This window comes from Scomber japonicus, chromosome 11 (assembly GCF_027409825.1).
Source record: "Scomber japonicus isolate fScoJap1 chromosome 11, fScoJap1.pri, whole genome shotgun sequence".
Taxonomy (NCBI): domain Eukaryota; kingdom Metazoa; phylum Chordata; class Actinopteri; order Scombriformes; family Scombridae; genus Scomber; species Scomber japonicus.
The window spans coordinates 8,667,602-8,688,130 of NC_070588.1; the positions used below are offsets into that span (position 1 = coordinate 8,667,602).

At 39.4% G+C, this 20,529-nt stretch overlaps 1 protein-coding gene across 1 annotated transcript in view; it reads left to right on the forward strand.

Moving 5' to 3' along the window:
* hdac4 (histone deacetylase 4) overlaps positions 1–20,529 on the forward strand; it is a 128,531-nt gene that overhangs the window by 26,804 nt on the left and 81,198 nt on the right. Inside the window, exon 3 of the mRNA XM_053328170.1 lies at positions 18,990–19,052. Within this exon, the coding sequence (XP_053184145.1) occupies positions 18,990–19,052 (63 nt within the window). The remainder of the gene's footprint in view (positions 1–18,989; positions 19,053–20,529) is intronic.

A 20,529-nucleotide genomic window follows, 5' to 3' on the forward strand; every position in this document is an offset into this window, starting at 1 on the left:
ACCGTCGAAACATTAGTTAGTGTGAGATTGTTCCACCAGGGTTATTCTACCTTTATTCAGTCGCTGCTTCATTAGTATGACTCACAAGCTGACATTTCATCGCCTGTGTGTCATCTTACTGTCATCTCAGCCACTTAAAATCTGCAGCAAGCTCGGCTGTTCTGTAGCATTCACGCTGATGTTTCATAAGGCCATTTGAACACTTTATAAAACACTGGAGACAACCAATTAGATCGCTTTTTCTTTATAGAGTTAAACTGCATTTCTTGTCAGGAGTGACCCTATTAGACCAACTTTATAATTAGTATTAGTGACACATTGATAGAGATAGGCAGCAGTCAACAAGATTGGACTTCATTGATTTGGCAAAATGTTGCGTAGTGCTCTTTAATGGATTGTAATTTTCATATCAGCTGAAGTGCACAGCAAGCAGTAATAAAACTCACTGCATATCACGTCAAGTATTGTCATAGATTAGTTAATAACAAGAAACGTCTAAACATGTTATCATTACTCATCACTTCTGTTAATCAGCTGTCAGCATTGTCAAAGCTGCCTTAAAAGGCAACATGGCAGAAAAGGAATATAAGGCTGTTTTAATAAGTGTGTAATCCCATTAAAATAAGAATAGTTGTGTTTTTCATTAGCTTATAATAAGCCCTTAATACCTACATATAGAGCGAGCCCCCTTCTACAGAGGCCACCATGTTGCACTGCCATGTGTCTACAGTAGCCCAGAACAGACAAACCAAACACTTGCTCCAGACAGGACTTCCGTTACTTTTTGCAAGTTTGTGGCCACTGTAAGTTTACCGCTAGATGCCACTAAATCTTACACATAGGTCTTTGAAACAACTCAAAAAATCCTCCACACCCACATGCTGCGTCTTTTGCCGTTACCACAGTCATGTATAAATAGACAGTGAGTTGTTTGTGGTTTAACAAGCAGGCAGCAGTTTGGAATAATTACTGATCATCCAATAGCTAACATTAGCGTAGCCTCAGCGATTGCACACAGCACTCCAGAAGTCCTGACCTCAGCTGCACCATTCAAACAGCCTCCAACTCTGAAATAAAGTATCGCCAATGATTCCTGAATGTAGATGTATCCGTGGTGTTAGAAAGTCAGTTAAGGACACACTTGCTGGAATTATAGCAAATCACATTTTTCCTCATCCACTGCAGTCTGTCAGCTGACAGCAGACACCATACTCATATCAGCCCTCCATTAATCCTCAGACAGCGAGCATGCCAACCTCCAAATAACTGAACATTGCTGGGATTAGTAACTGTAATGTAATCACTGAATTTCAAATTTTAATCCCTTACACTACTTGTTACTGAGTAATTCAAGTAAATATTATATTACTACTGCCCAACACTGCTGACATGCTCTCAACATGATGTTTACCAGGTGTGATGTTTACAGTGCTCACCATCTCAGCTTAGCATGTTAGCATGCTAATAGTTGCTAATGAGCAACTGTTACAGTAAGTGATGTGAAATGTATTGCATAATTGTAAAACTTTCCCTCAATGATAGAGCTGGATGAAAATGGATAATCAGAGTATTATAAATTCAGCCTGAGGGACACCTGCATGTCTGTACCTAATGACATGGCAATCTACCAAGTTGTTTTTGAAACACATCACTCAACACCACAAATGTCAATCTCATTGTGGCGTTCGGGGAAATGTCATTAGGATTCATCCTTTGGGCACCATAGGTGTCTGTACTAAATCTCATGGCATCAGGTTGTTGTTAAGATGTTACATCACATCTTTGGATCTTGTTAGGAAATGTACATGTATATATTATACTGCAGGGCATTGGGTAAACTCCCACGTAATTGCATAAATATTAAACTCATGAACTCTTTTACACTGCTATGAATTACTAATCAAAACTCTTCATATGTGTAAAACATTAATGCCATATGATCATATTTGATGTCAACAAATCATATGTATGAATGTTCACACAGCCCAGAATACCACTGAGAAACTGTATAGTTTTACCTGTAGAACTGCAACGATCAATTGACAAGTCAATATTTCAGTCAGTCTATTTTAATAATCATGTCAGCATCTTCAATGTGAATATGTTCTGGTTTCGTAAGTCTTCAGTGATAGTAAACTGAATATTTTTGAGTTGGAGACTGTTGGTGAAATGTTAGGTTTTTATTGACATTTGAAAGACCATGACGACTAATCGGTTATTCAAGAAAATAATCAACAGATTAATCTACAATAAATCATTGTTGTATATACAGTATATATGAAATGCACCAGGTCTTACTGCCCCACCCTACAATGACTGTGCTGTTAAACAGACCTTGAAAACTCAAAGTTAGTGTTTTTTTTTCAGAGATGCTATATTCTCCCCTTAACACAGACAAAGTGTGATCTTACTCAACCCCACCCCCACATCCACCTCCCTACATTTGCTTCAGTCAAACGATTTATGTCTAATTACCGGTTATAAGCTCTGCACTTCCTCTGAAAGGCTCCATATTAGAAACCAAATCTTATAATTAACCCATCCTCTCACATGAAAGTAATGGCAGTGCTCTGCCTTGTCAGAGGCCCATGTTGGCAGTTCTGTCATCTCAGCCCAGCCCTCCCCGGCGCTGCCTTCCCAGATATCCAGCAGTTTAAGGAAAGATGAGCTTGCTAATGGACTGCTTACAAGTGGAGAGGAGTTGACAGACTGACCTTGAAGGTTTTTCTTGTCAAGTTGTCTAAACGGAGAAAGCATCCACCAAAATTAGACAGTAAAGGATTGTGTGTGTAAGCAGGGTGTCCCTTCAAATATAACTAGATCCCTTAGCTGTGGATCATCTGTCTGTTGATAATTACACCTTCACAAGTTTAAATATTTTCATACAAATGTTAAAGTATATGTATTTTTTTCCAGTATTTAATTAGTTTTATTACTAATTTTAAGTCGTTACTGTTCCTGCTGAAAGGCACCAGCATTGCTTTTCACTATTTTAGCTCTTAACTTGACATTTCCCCTTTATACTGTAGCATGTATAGAAAAATGATGATGCTTTGTACAACTTGAACTTTGTCTCAATAAATGACTAGACTTCACACAATATCTAGTGTGTGTATGGATAAATAAAAGCTGGGTGAAAAATATGTTTCAGCTAATTCTAAAGTATTACAAAATATTATACTAAAGCACTCAAAAGTTAATCTTGTTGCCATAGATACAGGCACAGACCCAAAATAGCCATGACATTTTTTTTTATAAACTCGCACCTGCTTGTATTAACAGGTTTGCTCAGTTTTGCTCTTGTTTGTTAGTCCTTATGTGACAAATAATATATTTAATATTTTCATTACTTTTCATGCTTTGGCAGTTTTTGCTTCCTATTGTTTAGTTTAACTCTGCAGAACTGATGGATAGTACGCTCTGTTAGCTGCTAAAACAACTTTTAATGAGGTGATGCCTTGAGTTTTTATACCACACCTCTGTGAAACTTGGCTGTCCTTCAGACGGGTGCTGCTGCTGCTGCTGCTGACTGATCTCGGGGAGTTTCGGGAGTGGATTAGTGCTGCTGAAGAAGTTTGTTGACATCAGATGGTATGGGAACTATGAATCCACTGGCAAGGCTCAACCAAGGAGCTCAAGCAAACCTGCAGCAGGCACTTAGAGAGGGGGGGAGAACAAATAAACTAAGCCCAAAGCAAGTATCCCCACAGTTGGCATTTTCCCAGACACATTTGGTAGAGAGAGGATGAATAAGTACATTCTGCTTATCAGTGAAGAACTTACTGCTATTTTTCCGAGTATGAAAAATATTCAACATGTGTAACAAAGTGACAGAATTTGTTAAATGATTAATTATAATATATATTTGAGACTTTCCTGCCAAGAAAAACGACACAATGGGGTCATAATGTCAGTTGCCCATAAGTGACATATAGCTGTGTTTCAGTAACAGATGCTCATCTCACAGTACAGATGGCATAGAATAAAAAAAGTTGACAGTTTTTGTCATTTGAGGGGGGGGGGGGGGGGGGGGCAGTGGATGGAGGGGGGCAGTGGATGGATAGTATAACCACAGAAAACTGCTGTCTAACCCTAATTATGAGTCGTGACAATATTTAAAAAAGTGTTACTACGATTGCCCCTTAATCTTTACCCTGTGGTTGTTATTGTAGCCATGACGACGAAGGTGGCCTAACTTTAGCTAGTAGTAACATTAGCTCAAACCATGATCTTTTCCTGAACCTAATCAAATGGTTGTTGTGCTCATTACTGCCGAGTTGGTCAAACGTTATATTTGGTATGTTTTCATTAAGCCAATTGAACTGACAACAGAAAGTCACACGGGTGCAATTATATCTGAATATGATTTTAAGCATTTTAACCAGCTGTAATCTGTGACACCTCCCAGATGATTCATGACATCGGAGCACTATTCAAGTGGAAAATTGATAAATTATTCGCTTTGTGTCTTTTTTTACGCCCAGGCATGCAACTCAGTGTTAGAAAGGATCCTGTGTTTGTGTACATGGGACACTTGCTAAAAGAAACATACAGTATAAAACACAGAGCACACAATGATGGATAATAATAATAATAATAATCATAATGACAACGCAATCCACTCAGCATCAGATTGCTCGGTAATGCCATGGTAAACTCTCGCTAAACCCCTAGTGAGTCAGTATTATTATAGATAATCCCCTAGTCTGGTTTATGTGACGTGCTGGTCAACGCAAGCCTAAACCACACACATACACACACACACACACATACACTCACACACCACTCTGTTTCCAGATTGATTGCACTTGAGCTATTGTCTCAGTTTCAGCAGTCACTCAGATCATAGCACAAAGCAGATGACTGCTGTCACTGAGAGACTGTTTTAGCTTATTGCTGTCAAAGGTCTGTCATCAACTGGATGTATGGCCCAGAGTTCACTTGTATTTAAGGACATCAGGCCATTAGGGATTATTTCATATAGTGCAGATATACTAGTTTAGCACACGCATATTTTTATGGACGAGTTTTTTTTTTTTTCAGTTTGTTTTTATACTCTTGTTTTTAATTATTATATTCCTCCAGCTGTCGGATTCTGAGAAAGAACAATGTTTTGATTCATCGGCATATGTGAGTCATACACATAAAACAGGTTGACAGCAGTCCAGATTTGGCTTCGTGTTCTATACTGTTCTTTTTCTTCATATGGTAACACTTCATTCTTTCTATGTATTTCATTCAATGAACTTAAATAGTGGAGCAAGAAAGGAGTGGCACATAAAGGAGAAGTAATTTAAAGCAAGTCAGGAGATTTTTCTTCTTCTCACAAACCAGACAGAAATAAATGTATGCCAGACATTGTTTGTACAGGACCTGACAGAGTGATTTACAGAGGGCTGCAAGAGGATTGTTGCTTTCTATAAGCTTTTATTAAAGGCAGTGAGCACTTAATATGACCTGTGTCAGATGATTTCTGTATCACGCAGCACTCAGTGAGCACTTGTTTTTCTATCTCAAAGATAAACTGATTTCTTTGCTATGACCAGGTCAAAATGTGAAACTTTACCACTGAAAAATAAGGAGTTAACCCTTTTGTCTAGACACTGATAACCTCTCACACCTGAGCTACAAATCAGTTTATATCTTCATCCGGTGTATATTTTGTTAGATCATTTCTACTGCTTCAGTCCAATAGAGAATTTGTCAGTTAAGATGTCGTCAAAGTGCACAAAAATCAACATCACAGTGCAGAAATACAGGAGAGCCAAATACTTGAACTGAGGTTACCATGCTCATCCTAGCTTGCTTTTTAAACAAGCAAAGTAAAAAAAAACCCCACCCTCCCCCCTAAACCTCTCCAAGCACCTAAGTCCAGGAGCTTTGCCAAAAGTAGCCTAACGCTAAACATTCACAGTGCGGGGAAGAGAAAGCAAACTCTGGGAAGGTACAGGATTGACGTCAGAGAGAGCCACATGTAAGAAATTCCTTCCTAATTACTGGGAATGCACTGGCTTATTGTACAAAAAATGTTCCGGTTCATATTCATCTTTTAAAAGGTGCCTCTTTGTTTTATAATTCCTGCTACCTTTCAGTGCTGCACTAATTCTCTCTGTTCTTCCACTTTAGCCAGCCCTATTATTTCACATCCTATTTATTACCTGCTTATTTTTCCTCTTCCTCTCAAGTTCCAATTTCCTCCTCCTCCTCCTCTTCAAACCACTATATTTCTCCTCCTCTGTGCTTTCCTCCCTTCTTGTCCACTCTGACTTACAAAACTGCTTTGCACTAGATGATTTGACAATTTGACACCTACGCCCACTTCTGCAGGGTTTTTTTTTTCTTGCGTGCTGTAAGGCTGATATGTTTGGATTATTTCTGCTGACCCACCGGTCTTGGTGCTGCACCTGTTATTCCGCCTTTCAAGAATGTGCAAGCAGTTCTTGACTGTTTTCACAACAGTTTGAAGCTGACCTCAACTAAGACTTTACTCTTTATTGTTTTCTTGATCTTTTTACCTTAAAAAATATTTGTGTGATTGCTTATCACACTGCTTCTTCCAATAAAAGGTGAAGACAGCAGACTTCGTTTGAGGTTTTTACTCGGAGCAATTGCGAAACTATGAAAACAATATTCAATGGTCCCTCCAGATTTTTTCAATCATTTTTGCATCTGCAATTAATGGTGCCTTTTCTCAAAAATTGGAATACAATCTGAAATGTTGTATGTGCTCTTTCTGCAGTAGAATTCGGGGAATTGGGACAAATTACAAGCCAAGGAAACTAATGCAATTTGAAACAAAACTAACTCACTAATCACTTCCTTTAATTAAAAAGCATGCTGCATATCACAGAAACAATTATACCTCAGTGCTGATTTCTACATTTATATTCTGATAATGAGAACCATGGGCTCAAAGAAAATACTATAATTGAGTTCCATTTTTAAGCCTTTATTAAATAAACTTTCATTTCAACATTATCACTCAATAAAAGCAGTCAATAATGTATTTAAATCCATTTACATAACAAAAATGGTTTCAAATCCAAAGTGCCCCATTTTATATTTCAGATCATTATATCCATCTCTGCTGTCTGAATAATGCATCAACATGGATTCTTCTGACTGAATCCAATCAAAGCCATAGTGCAAGTTAAGTCAAAAGCAATGTACAATCTCTTACACCTATAAAGGTTTGTTCAACTCATGTATGAAACCACAGTTCAGTGAAATATTCCCATCTTCCACCTGACTGACTGCACACCTGAATCTTGACTGAAAGTGTTACCACAACATGAAATCCAAAAGTGGTCCAAATCACAAGCAGTCTGTTGATTTGGCAATTTCATGTGGAAGAGTTTTGGTAATTTGAGAAAATTGCAAGCTCTATTATTGTGATCGCAAAATAGCAATTTCCAGGAAGGACTGATTATACTGATTATACAACAAATACATTGATGGTGAATACAAATCAGAAAAAAGATACTATAAACAAGAGTTAGGCCACAGTTATTGTAAAAATGTGTCAGGACAGTAAAAAAGGAAACTGGATTCACAAAGTGTAGACTAGCTGTCAAAGGAGTCACATCGTTCATACCAGGAAGACACAGAGAGTCAACATGAAAAACAAATCCACAAGAGGAAAATACAACAGGAAGTCAGATAGTAGATTGGCCTGCTTGGTTAGTAGTAAGCTGATCATTAAAAAAAACTCAACTGCAGATCATTGCCAGTAGATGTTGACACTATCAACTGTATGTTCAACTGAAACTGATTACTGGGGGCAGAACATGTAGTTTATCATATGTTGGTGGTGTTGTGGCACAGTTACAGTAGAACCAGCTACAAACAAGCCACAACATACACAGAATGCCTTGGATGCCAGTGTCAGGAACCAGTGAAAGGAACCAAGACTTACCTGAACCCTGATGAGCTTGAGTTGCCTTGCAGTCACTTCGCACACATCTACCGCAGCGTAGACTCAGTCGACTAGGTGGTAGGATCCTGGCCCGATGACCCCCTACTCACTGAGAGCCACGTTAAGTTCCATCACAGTCTCCAAAAAAGAGCTCATCTCTTTTCTTTCTCCTCTTCCTGGTGTCTGCTCTTTGACAGTCTCATATTAGGTAAAACTCACCTTCTTGATGTTGTAGTTGTGCAGGTATTTGGTCAATAAACAAACTCGAGACATAAACATCTGAAACAAATTGTGACAATCATTCTAATAGTTATGGAGACATTTTGGTCAAAACCAGACGTAATGTAATGATGCCACCAGAGGGTGAGTATTAGTACCAAATATTGTGCCAATCCATTAAGTAGATGTTGATATGCCTCACTGGTTTTGTGAATATGTTGACCTGCTGATGGCGCTAGATACAAATTCAGAAGATCACCAGTTAGTCATCCTCTCCAGGATAAAATTTTATTGCAGTCCATCTAATAGTTATTCTGTATTTCAGTACGGATAAGAGTGGTGACCCTAGCCTTCATTAAAATTCCAAATCTTTTCAAGATAGTGACAGAGCCAAGCTAAAAGTGGAACAGGGTGTCTCTAAAATCAGTCTTCTTCAGAGATATAGTGCTTTAGTGGAAGGGGGGGATTGGCTGAGATGAGTGTGGAGAGAGTTGATTTAGGAGAAAGGAGTGTGAGGGTGAGCTGTGAGAGGGTTTCACACACACACACACACACACACACACACACACACACACACACACACACACACACACACACGCACACGGAGGGAGGATTTGTGCTGAGAATGGAGACAGGAGGGAACCGGAGGATTTGTGGAGGCTCCCATATCGACTGGAGGAATGCCTTTGGCTCCTTTTCTTCCTCCCTCTGGATGCATTTTATTAGTCGGGGACAGTTACTGATCTAACACTTTCTGGTGGATGGGAAGACAGATGTTAGAAACAAAATAGAGTTGGCAGCTGTTGAACTAGCACTTCTTTCCTTCACGCAGAGACACTCTGCTTCAGCACCAATGTGAATCAGGATAGGCTTTTGTCTGCACCTCTGCATGACTACACTTCCTGTAATGCCATGTACTGGATGGGCAACATTTTTATTGAAAAAGCAAACCAGAATGTTTCTGTCATAAAATGATGGGCCTCCAACCTGTCAGCGCAGGATCTATAACAGGAGGAGCAGCCTCAAGGCCCTGCAGTACTGGTAACATTTATTTGGGTTGTGCCTCTTCACCGGTCACAACACACACACTATTCTTGGAAGTGTGAAGTGTGTGCCCTGTCCCTGACCCCACCCAATAACGCTGCTCTCCTGCCAGCAGCACCTGAGGCTGTGGTACACTGGGACAAGCCCTACTGGTCGGCCACTCTTACTTACTGAATTAATGTCAGGGTTAATTTTCCTCCACTGTGTCTCAGGTTGCGTTACTGTTTTTCTATATTTAAATCCTTCTCAAATCTTTCTGACTTTCTTTTTTCTGTGCAGTTTCTCTCAAGTCTGTCTCACTGCAGGCAACCAGCAATTATTGGACAAGTGTTTGATTTTCCTCACAGGGGAAATATTGATTTGTACAACATAACAGTTTCTTTATTGCGATTGCTTTTCTGACAAAAGTTGACCACAGTATCAGATAGATTTGTTAGACTTGTGAAGTTGACCATGTCCTCTTATGTATCATGTAGGTGTGCAGGCATTACATGTCAGTAATCAAGCTTGTTCTTATTGGCAAGTCCATTTACTTTCACTTCTTCTCCAATGTGAATTGAAACTGTACTTGACTTAAAGATAGTTCTTACTTGAAAGATATTTTTGGAAATTCCACATACTTCATTTAAACTGAATTTTCTCTGAAACATTGTGAGGATAAAGTCAGTTCATATTGGCATCTGTTTTCAGGGCACAGAAGGCTAAACTTGCATTAATCAACATTTTCATTTAACACAATCACTCTGTAAAAGAGGTTGCCTGTAGGGCCTCAATTAAGGAGAATCATCACAAAACCCTGAGGCTGTACTGAGCTTTTTAGCCTCTTTTAAATTCATTGTTTTGTTATGGTTGAGAGCTGCTCTCATAAGCTGTTATACACAGTGGTTTCTGAGAAAAAAGCTCTGACGAATACATTGTACACCTACTCAGCTACAATATCACCAAGATCTTTTTCTCAGGGTAAAAAGAACTGTTTGTCTGTTGGACTTATAATTTCCAGGTGGCAATAGACGCAGTAAATGCTAATGTTGCTCTGTGGCTGCATAAACCATAACAACATTATAGAGAAATGATATGTCGTGATGGAGCGTCTGTTTACTTATTTTGGTGTTCTTCCATCCCCCTATTGGCGTGACGTGTAGGAAACCAATCTAAAATCTAAATTTTTGAGGCATATGTGCGAGTGGAAAATGTTTCAACCTGAGCAAAAAAAAAAATTGAGTGTATCCACAGGCGAGACTGGAGGAAAATAACAAAAAAGGGCCAGAGCATCTGATGAGTTCAGTCAGAGGCTGAACTGAACACAAATACACAAACATTTTCACAGACATTTTCTTCTGTTGATATCTAGATTTCAGCTAATGCACTGTTGGTATTTTGGCTGTTTGGACGACTAGACACAAACGGACCAGTGGTGAAAGTCACGCGAATAACACAGGGAGAAAATTTGAACACAACATTAAAATAGAATTTATAACACTCAGCAGAGTTTGCAGACCTGACCCCGAGCGCTCGTAAAAAGTAACACTTCTGGAGTAAAGACACGTACCTTCAAAGAAGCAACACACACATGGACACAATTTAGCTTTCTTCTTTTTCCCTATACACACATAAATGTATAAATGTACAATGTAAACAGCCTACAAAGATAGACAAACCAATCACATACACACACACACACACACACACACACACACACACACACACACACACACACACACACACTGCTCCTTGACGCTGATGGCTGCAAAACACACTTACCACCATCCAACATGACCGTGCATGCCGGGAATCACACCCATATTCCGGGTATTGACACACACAATGAACACAGTTCTTTTGAAATAGACTGAGACACAGAACAGGTAATTAACTCCAGCAGTTAACAGGTTTGCTTGTTATGTCCAGTTTCTATTTCTCACTATATGTCTTAAGTTGTATATTTACACATCTGTTTGAGATATTGGTTTGGAAACCTTGATGATTTATTCTTCCCAGGAATCTTACAGGACTTGACCAATTGTGATTTGACAGTGGTTACGTATGATTAAAAGTTTCTATTTGCATGACAGCATTTGGTTATCTTGGATGAATGGCCTGGAATTCGGTGGAATAGCCATGTAAAATCAGCCGGAAACAATACAGATGTGTTTTTGGATCTTTTAGTTTTCCTTGGTAATGATGAAGCGTACATTGTAGACATGCGTACGTGTGTATTACGATATTTGTGACCTATTGTGTAACCACTAAACAGAATCCCACCATGTGATGTCCACATGTGTAATGCTCTTACAGACAGGCCCTTCTCTCTGCCCAGTGACCCGTCCACTCCCCTACAGATGTCTTGGTCCCTTTTAGTGTACTTTCAGGCCTTTTGGCAGTAAAATGACACTCACACACTCTCTCTTTCTCACACACACGCACGCACACACACACAGACAGACAGACACACATCTTTGTCTTAAGTATCATGGGGATCTCCTGTCTCCCTATGGACTCACTTCGCGTTGCCTGCCTGCTGCCAGACCACATGGTCACCCTTTCTGAACAGTTACTGTGTGTGTGAGAGTGATGGATTGTAGGGCTGGACCATATGACCTAAAATCTATACAGTGATAAATGATCATGTTTACCTAATGACAACAAATATAACAATATTTTTTGTGTGTTTTTACATCAGTTCATGATATTGTTTTTTTTTTTTCTTCTTGCTTGGTTACTTTGGACAGTCTTGGACGTTTGGGCTGTACTGTTAGATTGGTTTATTGAACTACTGGCTTTATGTCCTTAATTATTTCTATTCTTAATTAATTGTTTTAGATTCAGAAAATTGAACATTGTGACAAATAAATGTTGTCTGCTATATGTTTAAAAGATTTCTATTTATAGTCGAGGCCTTGTTGATTGTCTATGATGATAATATTGTGTATATAAATGTCAATATACTGGATCCACACAAGCAAATCTGTGTCTTCATATGCATTCATATTCATACGCAAACATAGCACAGCACACACTGGTAAACAACATGTACACAGACACACTGGCCTAAAAAGCTTCAGTAGCATAAACAAAGTTAAAGGCTGTGGTTTATCTTGTAAGTTTAAAATACCCAGAGGAAGTGTTTAGAAGTTGGTAAACATGGCCGCAACACCAACAAGTGGTTTTTAGCAAGGCAGCGGTGAGAAGTTACAGTATGGAGGGATTTATTCCTGCGCAATGACTCAGACAAATGAATGGCTATAAATAGAAGAAATTATGGAGTGTGCTGTTTGCTAATTTCATTCATAAGAAAAAACTGAAATTCTACATCTTTATGTGACATAGGCCTATATACAGTGGTGTGATTGTGGAGAGTAGTTTGGCCCTAGTACTTTGCTGTCACTGGCTGTAAGTGTAATTATTTAAATGTAGATAAAACATAAGGTTTGTTTGCTATAATTGCTCACCTTTTGGAAGAACTGTGTGTTTTGTTGACAAATGAGTCCAAGTGAATATTTGAATGGTGGTAATTATGGTCTTTTGCATAAACCCACTGGCACTTACCACACCATGTTTTGACTTCAGCTTCAGAGCATTGGTATAAAAGGTTTGTGAATATGTTTAAAGCTGCATGAGACTCACCACTGTGGTATTTAATTGGCTGGAGTTGCAGTAATGTCCTCGTGAACACACATAGAGGAATGTGCACCAAACCGTAGAGGTGATTTGATTGTTACAGTCAACAGCTACATGCTACCAACTATGGCAATGGAGGTTATGTCGAACCAAGGCTGACCTACCCAAGTTAGACTGTTGACTTTAAATGTGGAGATTTGGCAGTTTGCTGCACATATTTTACTGTCTGGCACTGGCTAATGATGTTGGAAGGTTCAAGGACGCATGTATTAACTCCTTAGCCAGTTTTGGCAACTTCTTAACATGCTCATGATCAAATGAGATGTTGGTGCTTGTGACTAACTAGCATCACATAAATAAATCATTTTAAAATTCTAGATTAGATAAAAGTTAAATCTCAAGAAAACTGCCATGAAGCAAGAGAATGTCATATTTTTGACAGCAATGTAGTAAAATCATATTAACCTGTAAAAGTGGTTAATTTAGTTTTTCAATCACATGATGGATATCTCACTTTGGAATGGATCTCATATTTTGGCTGCACAGCAGGTTATCTTGTGGTTTAGAGTGGCGGTGACAGGTTGGCGTAGCTGGCGCACACTCAGACTGGCTCAGAGTTTGGTTGTAGCAGAAGGGCAATTTTGGTGGAGCCTCAGCAGACAGGATGGCATAGTTGGCAGAGTGGAGGGTGGCAGATATTGAGGGCTCAGAATACACCAGACTGAGTTGTAGTGAACTAGACAGGTTGCCATGGCTGGCACAGTTTTGTGGTGATTGGCAGTCAGGTGGAGGTAAAGGTGGCTTGGAACAAGGTGACTTGACACCTTTGCGGTCTGTCGGGAGTAAAGGTGTGTGTGCTTGCGAATACATTTGCACTGTGTTTGTGGTCAACTGTGTTGTTATGAATGCTCATGGGTGTGTGTTCTCTGCGTATGGTTTCCTGTATCATTGAAGGGTTCTCCTCACCACTGTACACCGGGTGTGTATCCAGTGAAGCAGGCACGCCTGCTTCCTGCAAACCTCTGAGCCAACTTGTCCTCTTGCCAGGTATCGGTAACTTGGCACTCCATCTCTTCCTTTTCCATGTGGTGATCACGTATGTCTGTCCACAAGGAAGTCTGTCGACATATCTAGGCTTTTACAAATGGGATATGACACATGTAAAATCACTTTCCTGTCTGGGCTTGGGGGCATGAATGTACTTTTTTTAAGCATATATGATTTCCTACTGGCCATCTGTATATTCCTACATGTTCCAGTAGGGATAGACTGTGCTGTTGCTGAGGGCCATGCATATGGCACAGGTCACATAAGTCAGCACATTACAGTATCCATCAATAGCCTGAGACCACATGACTCTCAGAGTAACAGTGTCCTCATAGTAGCAGTACTATACACATCTCCACACAGCAAATAACACCCTGCAGGGCACAACTTACTTACATAATAACATATTTCTACACATAATAATGCACAACAACGTTTGGTGCTAAATAGTTAAAATTGGTTATACAAAAATCACTGTATCCCTTATTAACACAAAAAAGCAGCAAACCAGTGGCAGAATATGTTTAGATTGCACTATAAAATAATTACCTTTGTAATGGTTAGATTTCCAATTAAAACTCTGTGCCATTTCAAGTGCCCTTCTTTCCATTGAAGCGGCCTGCAACACTGAGCAGAGCCAAAGCTTGGACCACAGAATGAGCCATAAGAGCTAGTGGACCTCTCTGTCTCATCTCTCTTGAACTTTATCTGTTGGTACCGCTGTAACTGCAGATAATAGTCGTACTGTCAAGAGGACAACTATTCAATAAAACTCTGTGACGTACTCAACATTGACGTAGTTTGGACAGTGTGGATAAGTGGGCCTACCTTGTTTAGGAGGGACAAGAGTGCTTTGCAGGCAAATGCGTGGTTACACACACAGTGTCTATGCCAGAGTGGGTCATACACACATGTGCTCCATCCGTTATGGCTGGCCCTGGACGGCAGTAAATCATGAGCAAGGCAGGGGAAATTAGACCAGCTGTTAGCTAGAGGATTACACACCGTCCCCAGTATAGCTGTCCAGATGTAACCCATTGATAAACCAATTTTGAACAAAGATTTCTTTTGCACTATTCTTTGGAAAGTAACAGAGTTGGAAAGTTTAAGTGAGTAATTATGGTCACTGATGATTCGTTATAAGCGTGTTAATCATTTTTCTGATGAAGTGACTATGTTGTGAAAAATGATCTTCCGGCTTTCTTAGAGCTCAAGGTAAAGTTTTCCTGTTTTGTTTGTTTCAAATAAACATATAAAACAGAGGAAATCAGAAAATCCTCACATTTGAAAACCTGGAAGACCTTGATGTTTGACTGACAGGATTAAAATTGTTAGCAATTAACTTTTTAGTCTTTCAAATAAGTGATCAAATTTAGTTTCAGCATCAGCATTTTGTATTTCTGCTTTTATACTTGCTTTTAACCAGGTATTTGTAACCTATGTGAAACCATAGAGTGTGAACCCTGTGTTTGTTGGAGAGCTTATTGTGCTCGTCTTCAGAAATAAAACACAATGCATGTTATTGCCATGTTTACATCATGTATAAAATTCTCATCTCCAGCTGTTGACATAATTTGGCATTCATCTGCCTTCTTGTTGTCAGTATGTGAACAGTGCTTCTTGTATTGTACGCAGCTGCTTGCCAGCACTAAAGCTCTGTTATAAGCACAGTGCAGCAAGCCTTAGTAACATTATAAACTATACAGACTACTTAGGTGTATGTGTATGTGTCTTTCTCTCTCTATCTTTGCACATTTGTTTGTTGTGGTTTCCATGGAGACGGCTTCCCATCACTGTGTGTTATAGCGGAAAGCCCTTGACCTGTCTTCCTCTGCAGGCGTCAGAGGTCATAATCTGCTGCTGTCATTTGACCTATACAAACACAGATAAATATACACATATATGCACAGTCTACAGTCTGTGTCTACATGGACACACATACACACATGCATACAGAGTCACATGCATAAGTCAGTTTTTTGTGTCTGCTAGTGATGGGTTTTAAATGAGCCAATGAGCAAAATGAGATAATAACATGATAACCATTATTAAGTGCAACAGCGGGAAGATGCAAAATATTCAGTTACTCTTTCAACTCTTCCTTTGTGTGTGTGTGTGTGTGTGTGAGAGAGAGTGTGAGTGATTTATCTGCCTGTCTTTCGTCCATCAAGCTCTGGTGTCGTCTTTCTGCCATCTGCCACTGCCACCCTACTGTCATGCACACACATACTGTATCCAGCATCCTTATGACACTAAAACAATACAGAACTTCTCTTATGTTTGTTTGTTTGGTTTCTTTCTGGTTTTCTGGCACAGTTTTGTGTTAGCATCCACTTTTGTCAAAGAAACAAAGGAATCAGTCTTTGCCTTGAATATGAAATTCAAGAATATGCATTTGGTGTGTTTGTGTGTAAGATATGAATATTTAATTCAGCCCCTCCTTCCATCATGTATTAATCATGGAGCAGTCTGCTTAGGCTGAAAATAGCGCCTAGCAACCCAGAAAAACAATATCGTAGTATTTGTGGGTATGTCATGTGCTGCTGCTCGTTCATGTGTGACACAGCACATGGTCTCCTCTCACTTTTTCCTTCGCTCCACACTTTCTTTCCTCAAGTCTGTTTCCAAGAGGACGATGGTGATGGAGATTTCTGATGGTTGCATGAGACAGATGCAGCCATGCATACTCTTCAAAGTTTTCCAGTTTAAAATATGTAACTGTCTTTGTTTCTGTTTTCTGGCTTTAGACTTAACACAATATTTGTTTGTCTTTGCTTGTATTTTTCTAGTATTTATGATGTGAATCCAGCCTGTTAGTGCTGACACCCACCTAGTACAGGCAAAGTTTGGAATATGTCATTCAAAGAAAGTCCTCTTTACGAAAGTTTTGATAATTGCAAGATTACTGACCCCACCATCCGCACCAGCTGCCAATCTTAAAGGTAAACTGATGTAGGCTGAATAATTACATAATTTCAGTCTAGCTGCTTGTAGGTTGGAGCAGCAATATGGCAGCAAGTTTGTGTAATGGGCAAAGAGACTCCTTCAATAAAAGGGCTTGAATTCAACACCATAGGTCATGAGAACAGTGATTCATAAGCAAAAGCCTGCCTGCTGCCTGGCAGTGTCACCCAAAAGCCACAATTTCTCCATGATGGTATCCTGGGAAACGCTCTGAAATGAATGTTAGCGAGCTGCTTACAGTTCAGTCCAACTGGGTAATCTTTGTCTGTTCTGTATGTACAATACAATGTTTTTAAGTGCATTGTATCCACTCTACTACATTGTACAGTGCCAGTCAAAAGTGTGGACACATCTTCCCATTCATTTCAATGAGAAAGTGTGTCCAAACTTTTTACTGGTGTATTTGAAATGAAATGTCTTTGAAACTATATTTAAAGGAAAATATACATTTAACATGAGGTTTATGTGGGTTCCACTGGGTGAACAGCACGGGAATTTCTGCTTCTAAAATTGGGCAACTGTGTATATAAAGGGCTACAGTCCTCACCCTTTTGACGAAATGTGTATGAATTCCCTAAATGGAAGCTGAAAGTCAGCACTGTTTCAGTTTCATTGTTTCGTTTAATTTCAGAACATAAATGTGTCACTGTCCTGGTATTTTCTTAATAACACTGTATGTCTTGAACAAGCGCCAAACCCAGGTCATGTGCGGCCATGAATACAGTACGACATCATTTTCTGTACTGATTCAGAGGACATTTCTATGTGATACTAGCTGAATGGGAGCAGGTTTATGTTCTCTTTAGAGCTTCAGTCAAGGCAAGTCAATAAAACAAATTGTGTTCAATATGCCGTAGGCTTCTTTGAAACAAAGTGGAACAAATTTTGATTATGCACTTTACTGAAGGCTCTTTATAAAAATGTGCAGATTTATGGCAGACCTTTAAATGCGTTGATGGTGGCAGAAATTTGTGTAGAGAAGTAGGATTTTGTAAGAACAGGAAATGTGCCTGAGTGTATTTTCAAACAGGATACTTATGAGTAGATCCTTTTGGAATTTAAGCCCCTGTCTGTTGCTGTTTCTATGTTTTAATATTATCTGTAACGGGCACTCGGGCCTGTGTTTATAAAAGCCATGCAAGCACGTGTAGGACTGGGCTCCTGCACAGGAAATAATACTACTTTAGGACTAAAGTGAATTTCTCAACCAGATTAATTTAGAATTTCTTCTGCGGTTGTCTGGATTAATATGATGGAAGAACAGACAAGTACTTACTGACAATAGAAACCAAAGTAAATAAACCTGACTATGTTAAGACAGAATGTGAGGGAAATTTTAGAGGTGGTGTGATGGCAAATAAAAACCAATGGAAAGAAATTAGATTAGAGGAAAGTGGTACAAATTAAGGCTTGTGAGTTCAAAATGTTTCAACTTCAGTGAAGAATGTGTGCTCGCCCCAGAGCTTAATGAATCATAAAAAGAAATTAGATAGAAAAGCAGAGAGACTGGAGGGAAATTACATCAGTCAGAGTCCCATCTGGGACATCACATCACTGCATGGGGGCAGCTATGAATGGTTCCCATATTAACTTCAGGAAAGCAGTGCAGGTTAAGATAGCAGTTATTTCTCGTGATCTTTTCTCTTAACTGAAAAATTGCTTCTGGAAAAGCAAAAATCTCACTTTGTGCCACTTGTCCAAGTAAGTTTTCGTTTGCTGCCTCATTCTGGTTGCCCATCTGCTGTGGGCTCATTATTTACACCTGAGGCCGGAGGGCAGAAAACACCCACTGGTACTTGATGGTTGGTGAGAACCGCAGTCATAGTGGGTGTTTTTCCTCCTTAACAGCCACAAGGAGCAACGATGAGCCCATTCAACACTCAAAAACAAATTTGACTGCTCCACCGTTGGCTTTCTCTCTCACTCACCTTCGTGTCTCCCTTTTTTGTTGAACAGTTATCATATTACTCATATTGCTCTGCTCTGGTCCTTTCCATGTCCTTGTTTCCTCTCATTTCCCACTCCTCCCCATTCTCTTAGTTTTTCCATATCACTGTCCATTTTTCTTTCCCTTTCTGGGAGCTGTTGTGACAGATGTTGGTAGTTTCAGTCTACTGAGCAGCTTTGATTTGATGCCATATTGAAGACAATATTTAAGCCGTCTTTTCTTTTGCTCTGACAGGTGGCTTGAACAGCAAGGAGCAGCCTCTGGAACTTCTTAAACCAGCTACGCTCAACCATTTCGGTAAGACTTTGTGTGGTTTTCGGTCTTGTTGTGACTGTTGGGATCCACACAGCAAATGGTTTTCCATCCGTCACCTAAATGAGTGGCTTTAATTAAAACGTGAACGGACATAAATCTTGAGCACCATGATTACACTGCAGCCTGAGTGAATCTTATTATGATTGATTAAAGGCCAGTTTAGACCAAAGATTCACAACAAGACAAGTTGAAACTTTCAGTGAGTCAGTTTGCAATGTTCTCAATCCTGCCATTTTTACACCAAAGCGACTAAATGAGACTAAATTGTTTCCATAGCAACGACTCCCTGTATTTCCATTGTAACTGCTGGCTTTTCAGGCTGTTTTGTGGCTTGATTATTTGTAGCATCTCAAAATATGAATGAGCATAGTCATAGTGAGCTACTTGCTACAGTCATAGTGAGCTACTAACATTGATGAAATGGGGAAAACATAAAAACACATGATCCTCTCTTTTCTTTCATTTTGACCAGCTGTATATGCTACTAGCTGATTGGTTGTTGAAACAGATCATGTGCCTTTGCCTACGTTGTACAACCAGCCACTGGCGACTTGACGAGCTGACTCACAGGCGATGCCACCAGCTGACTTGAGTTAAGCTGAGATGGACCAGTTTACACTGCTGCGACTTTTCCCTTCAACGTTCATATCACATGGTTTTGTCTTGTTTTGAAGGCTAAATTGGCCTTAAGCCTTAAGCCATGATTATTAGTTGATTTTGAGAAATAATCTCACGTGACATCATGTTATTTTGTTTCTATTCTCTGCCATAAATCAAATTAATATTCAGCAGTCCATGAAATATTGTACATTAGCCATCCTAAACATGAAAGAGCAGGTTTTCTCAGTGTAAATTATGAAGTGTAGATGAAATAATGCATTTTTTGAGGGGTGTTTCGCAAGAGCAGTAATAGTTTCTGTACTCTGGCTGAGGTCAGAGGCCTAAGTGTATCATTAGACATTATAATTACATTATAACAGCCATCCAGAAAATATATTGCTGTGTGTAGATCATTTGAGTAAACTATTATAGAAATAAAGAAGATAAGAGAAAACATACCTAGATTTGACTTGCTATCATATTGGTTGAGGTTTCTCTTGTTTCTTGGTGTTAGTAGGTGTTTCTGGTGTTAATACCAGTGCTGACTCTGTCGCCTTCCTACTCAGAGCCTTCAGAAATACACTCACCAAGAGTTGACTGATTGATGCTGTCATTTCTTTGGGTGTACTGATGTGTAATGCACCACAGGTGATGGCAGAACATCAGTGCCCAATAGGGGATTTGGTGATATCATGGTTGCCTTAGCCGGCTCATGTATGGCTCAAAAATACACTCTGTCAGTGTCTGTTTATGAGGAAACTTATCATTTACTCTTGAGTATGTCATAATTTCCACCAGCTGACACCACACGTTGTTTTTAGTACACGGCAATGTATAATTCAGTGACCGACTCCTTTTT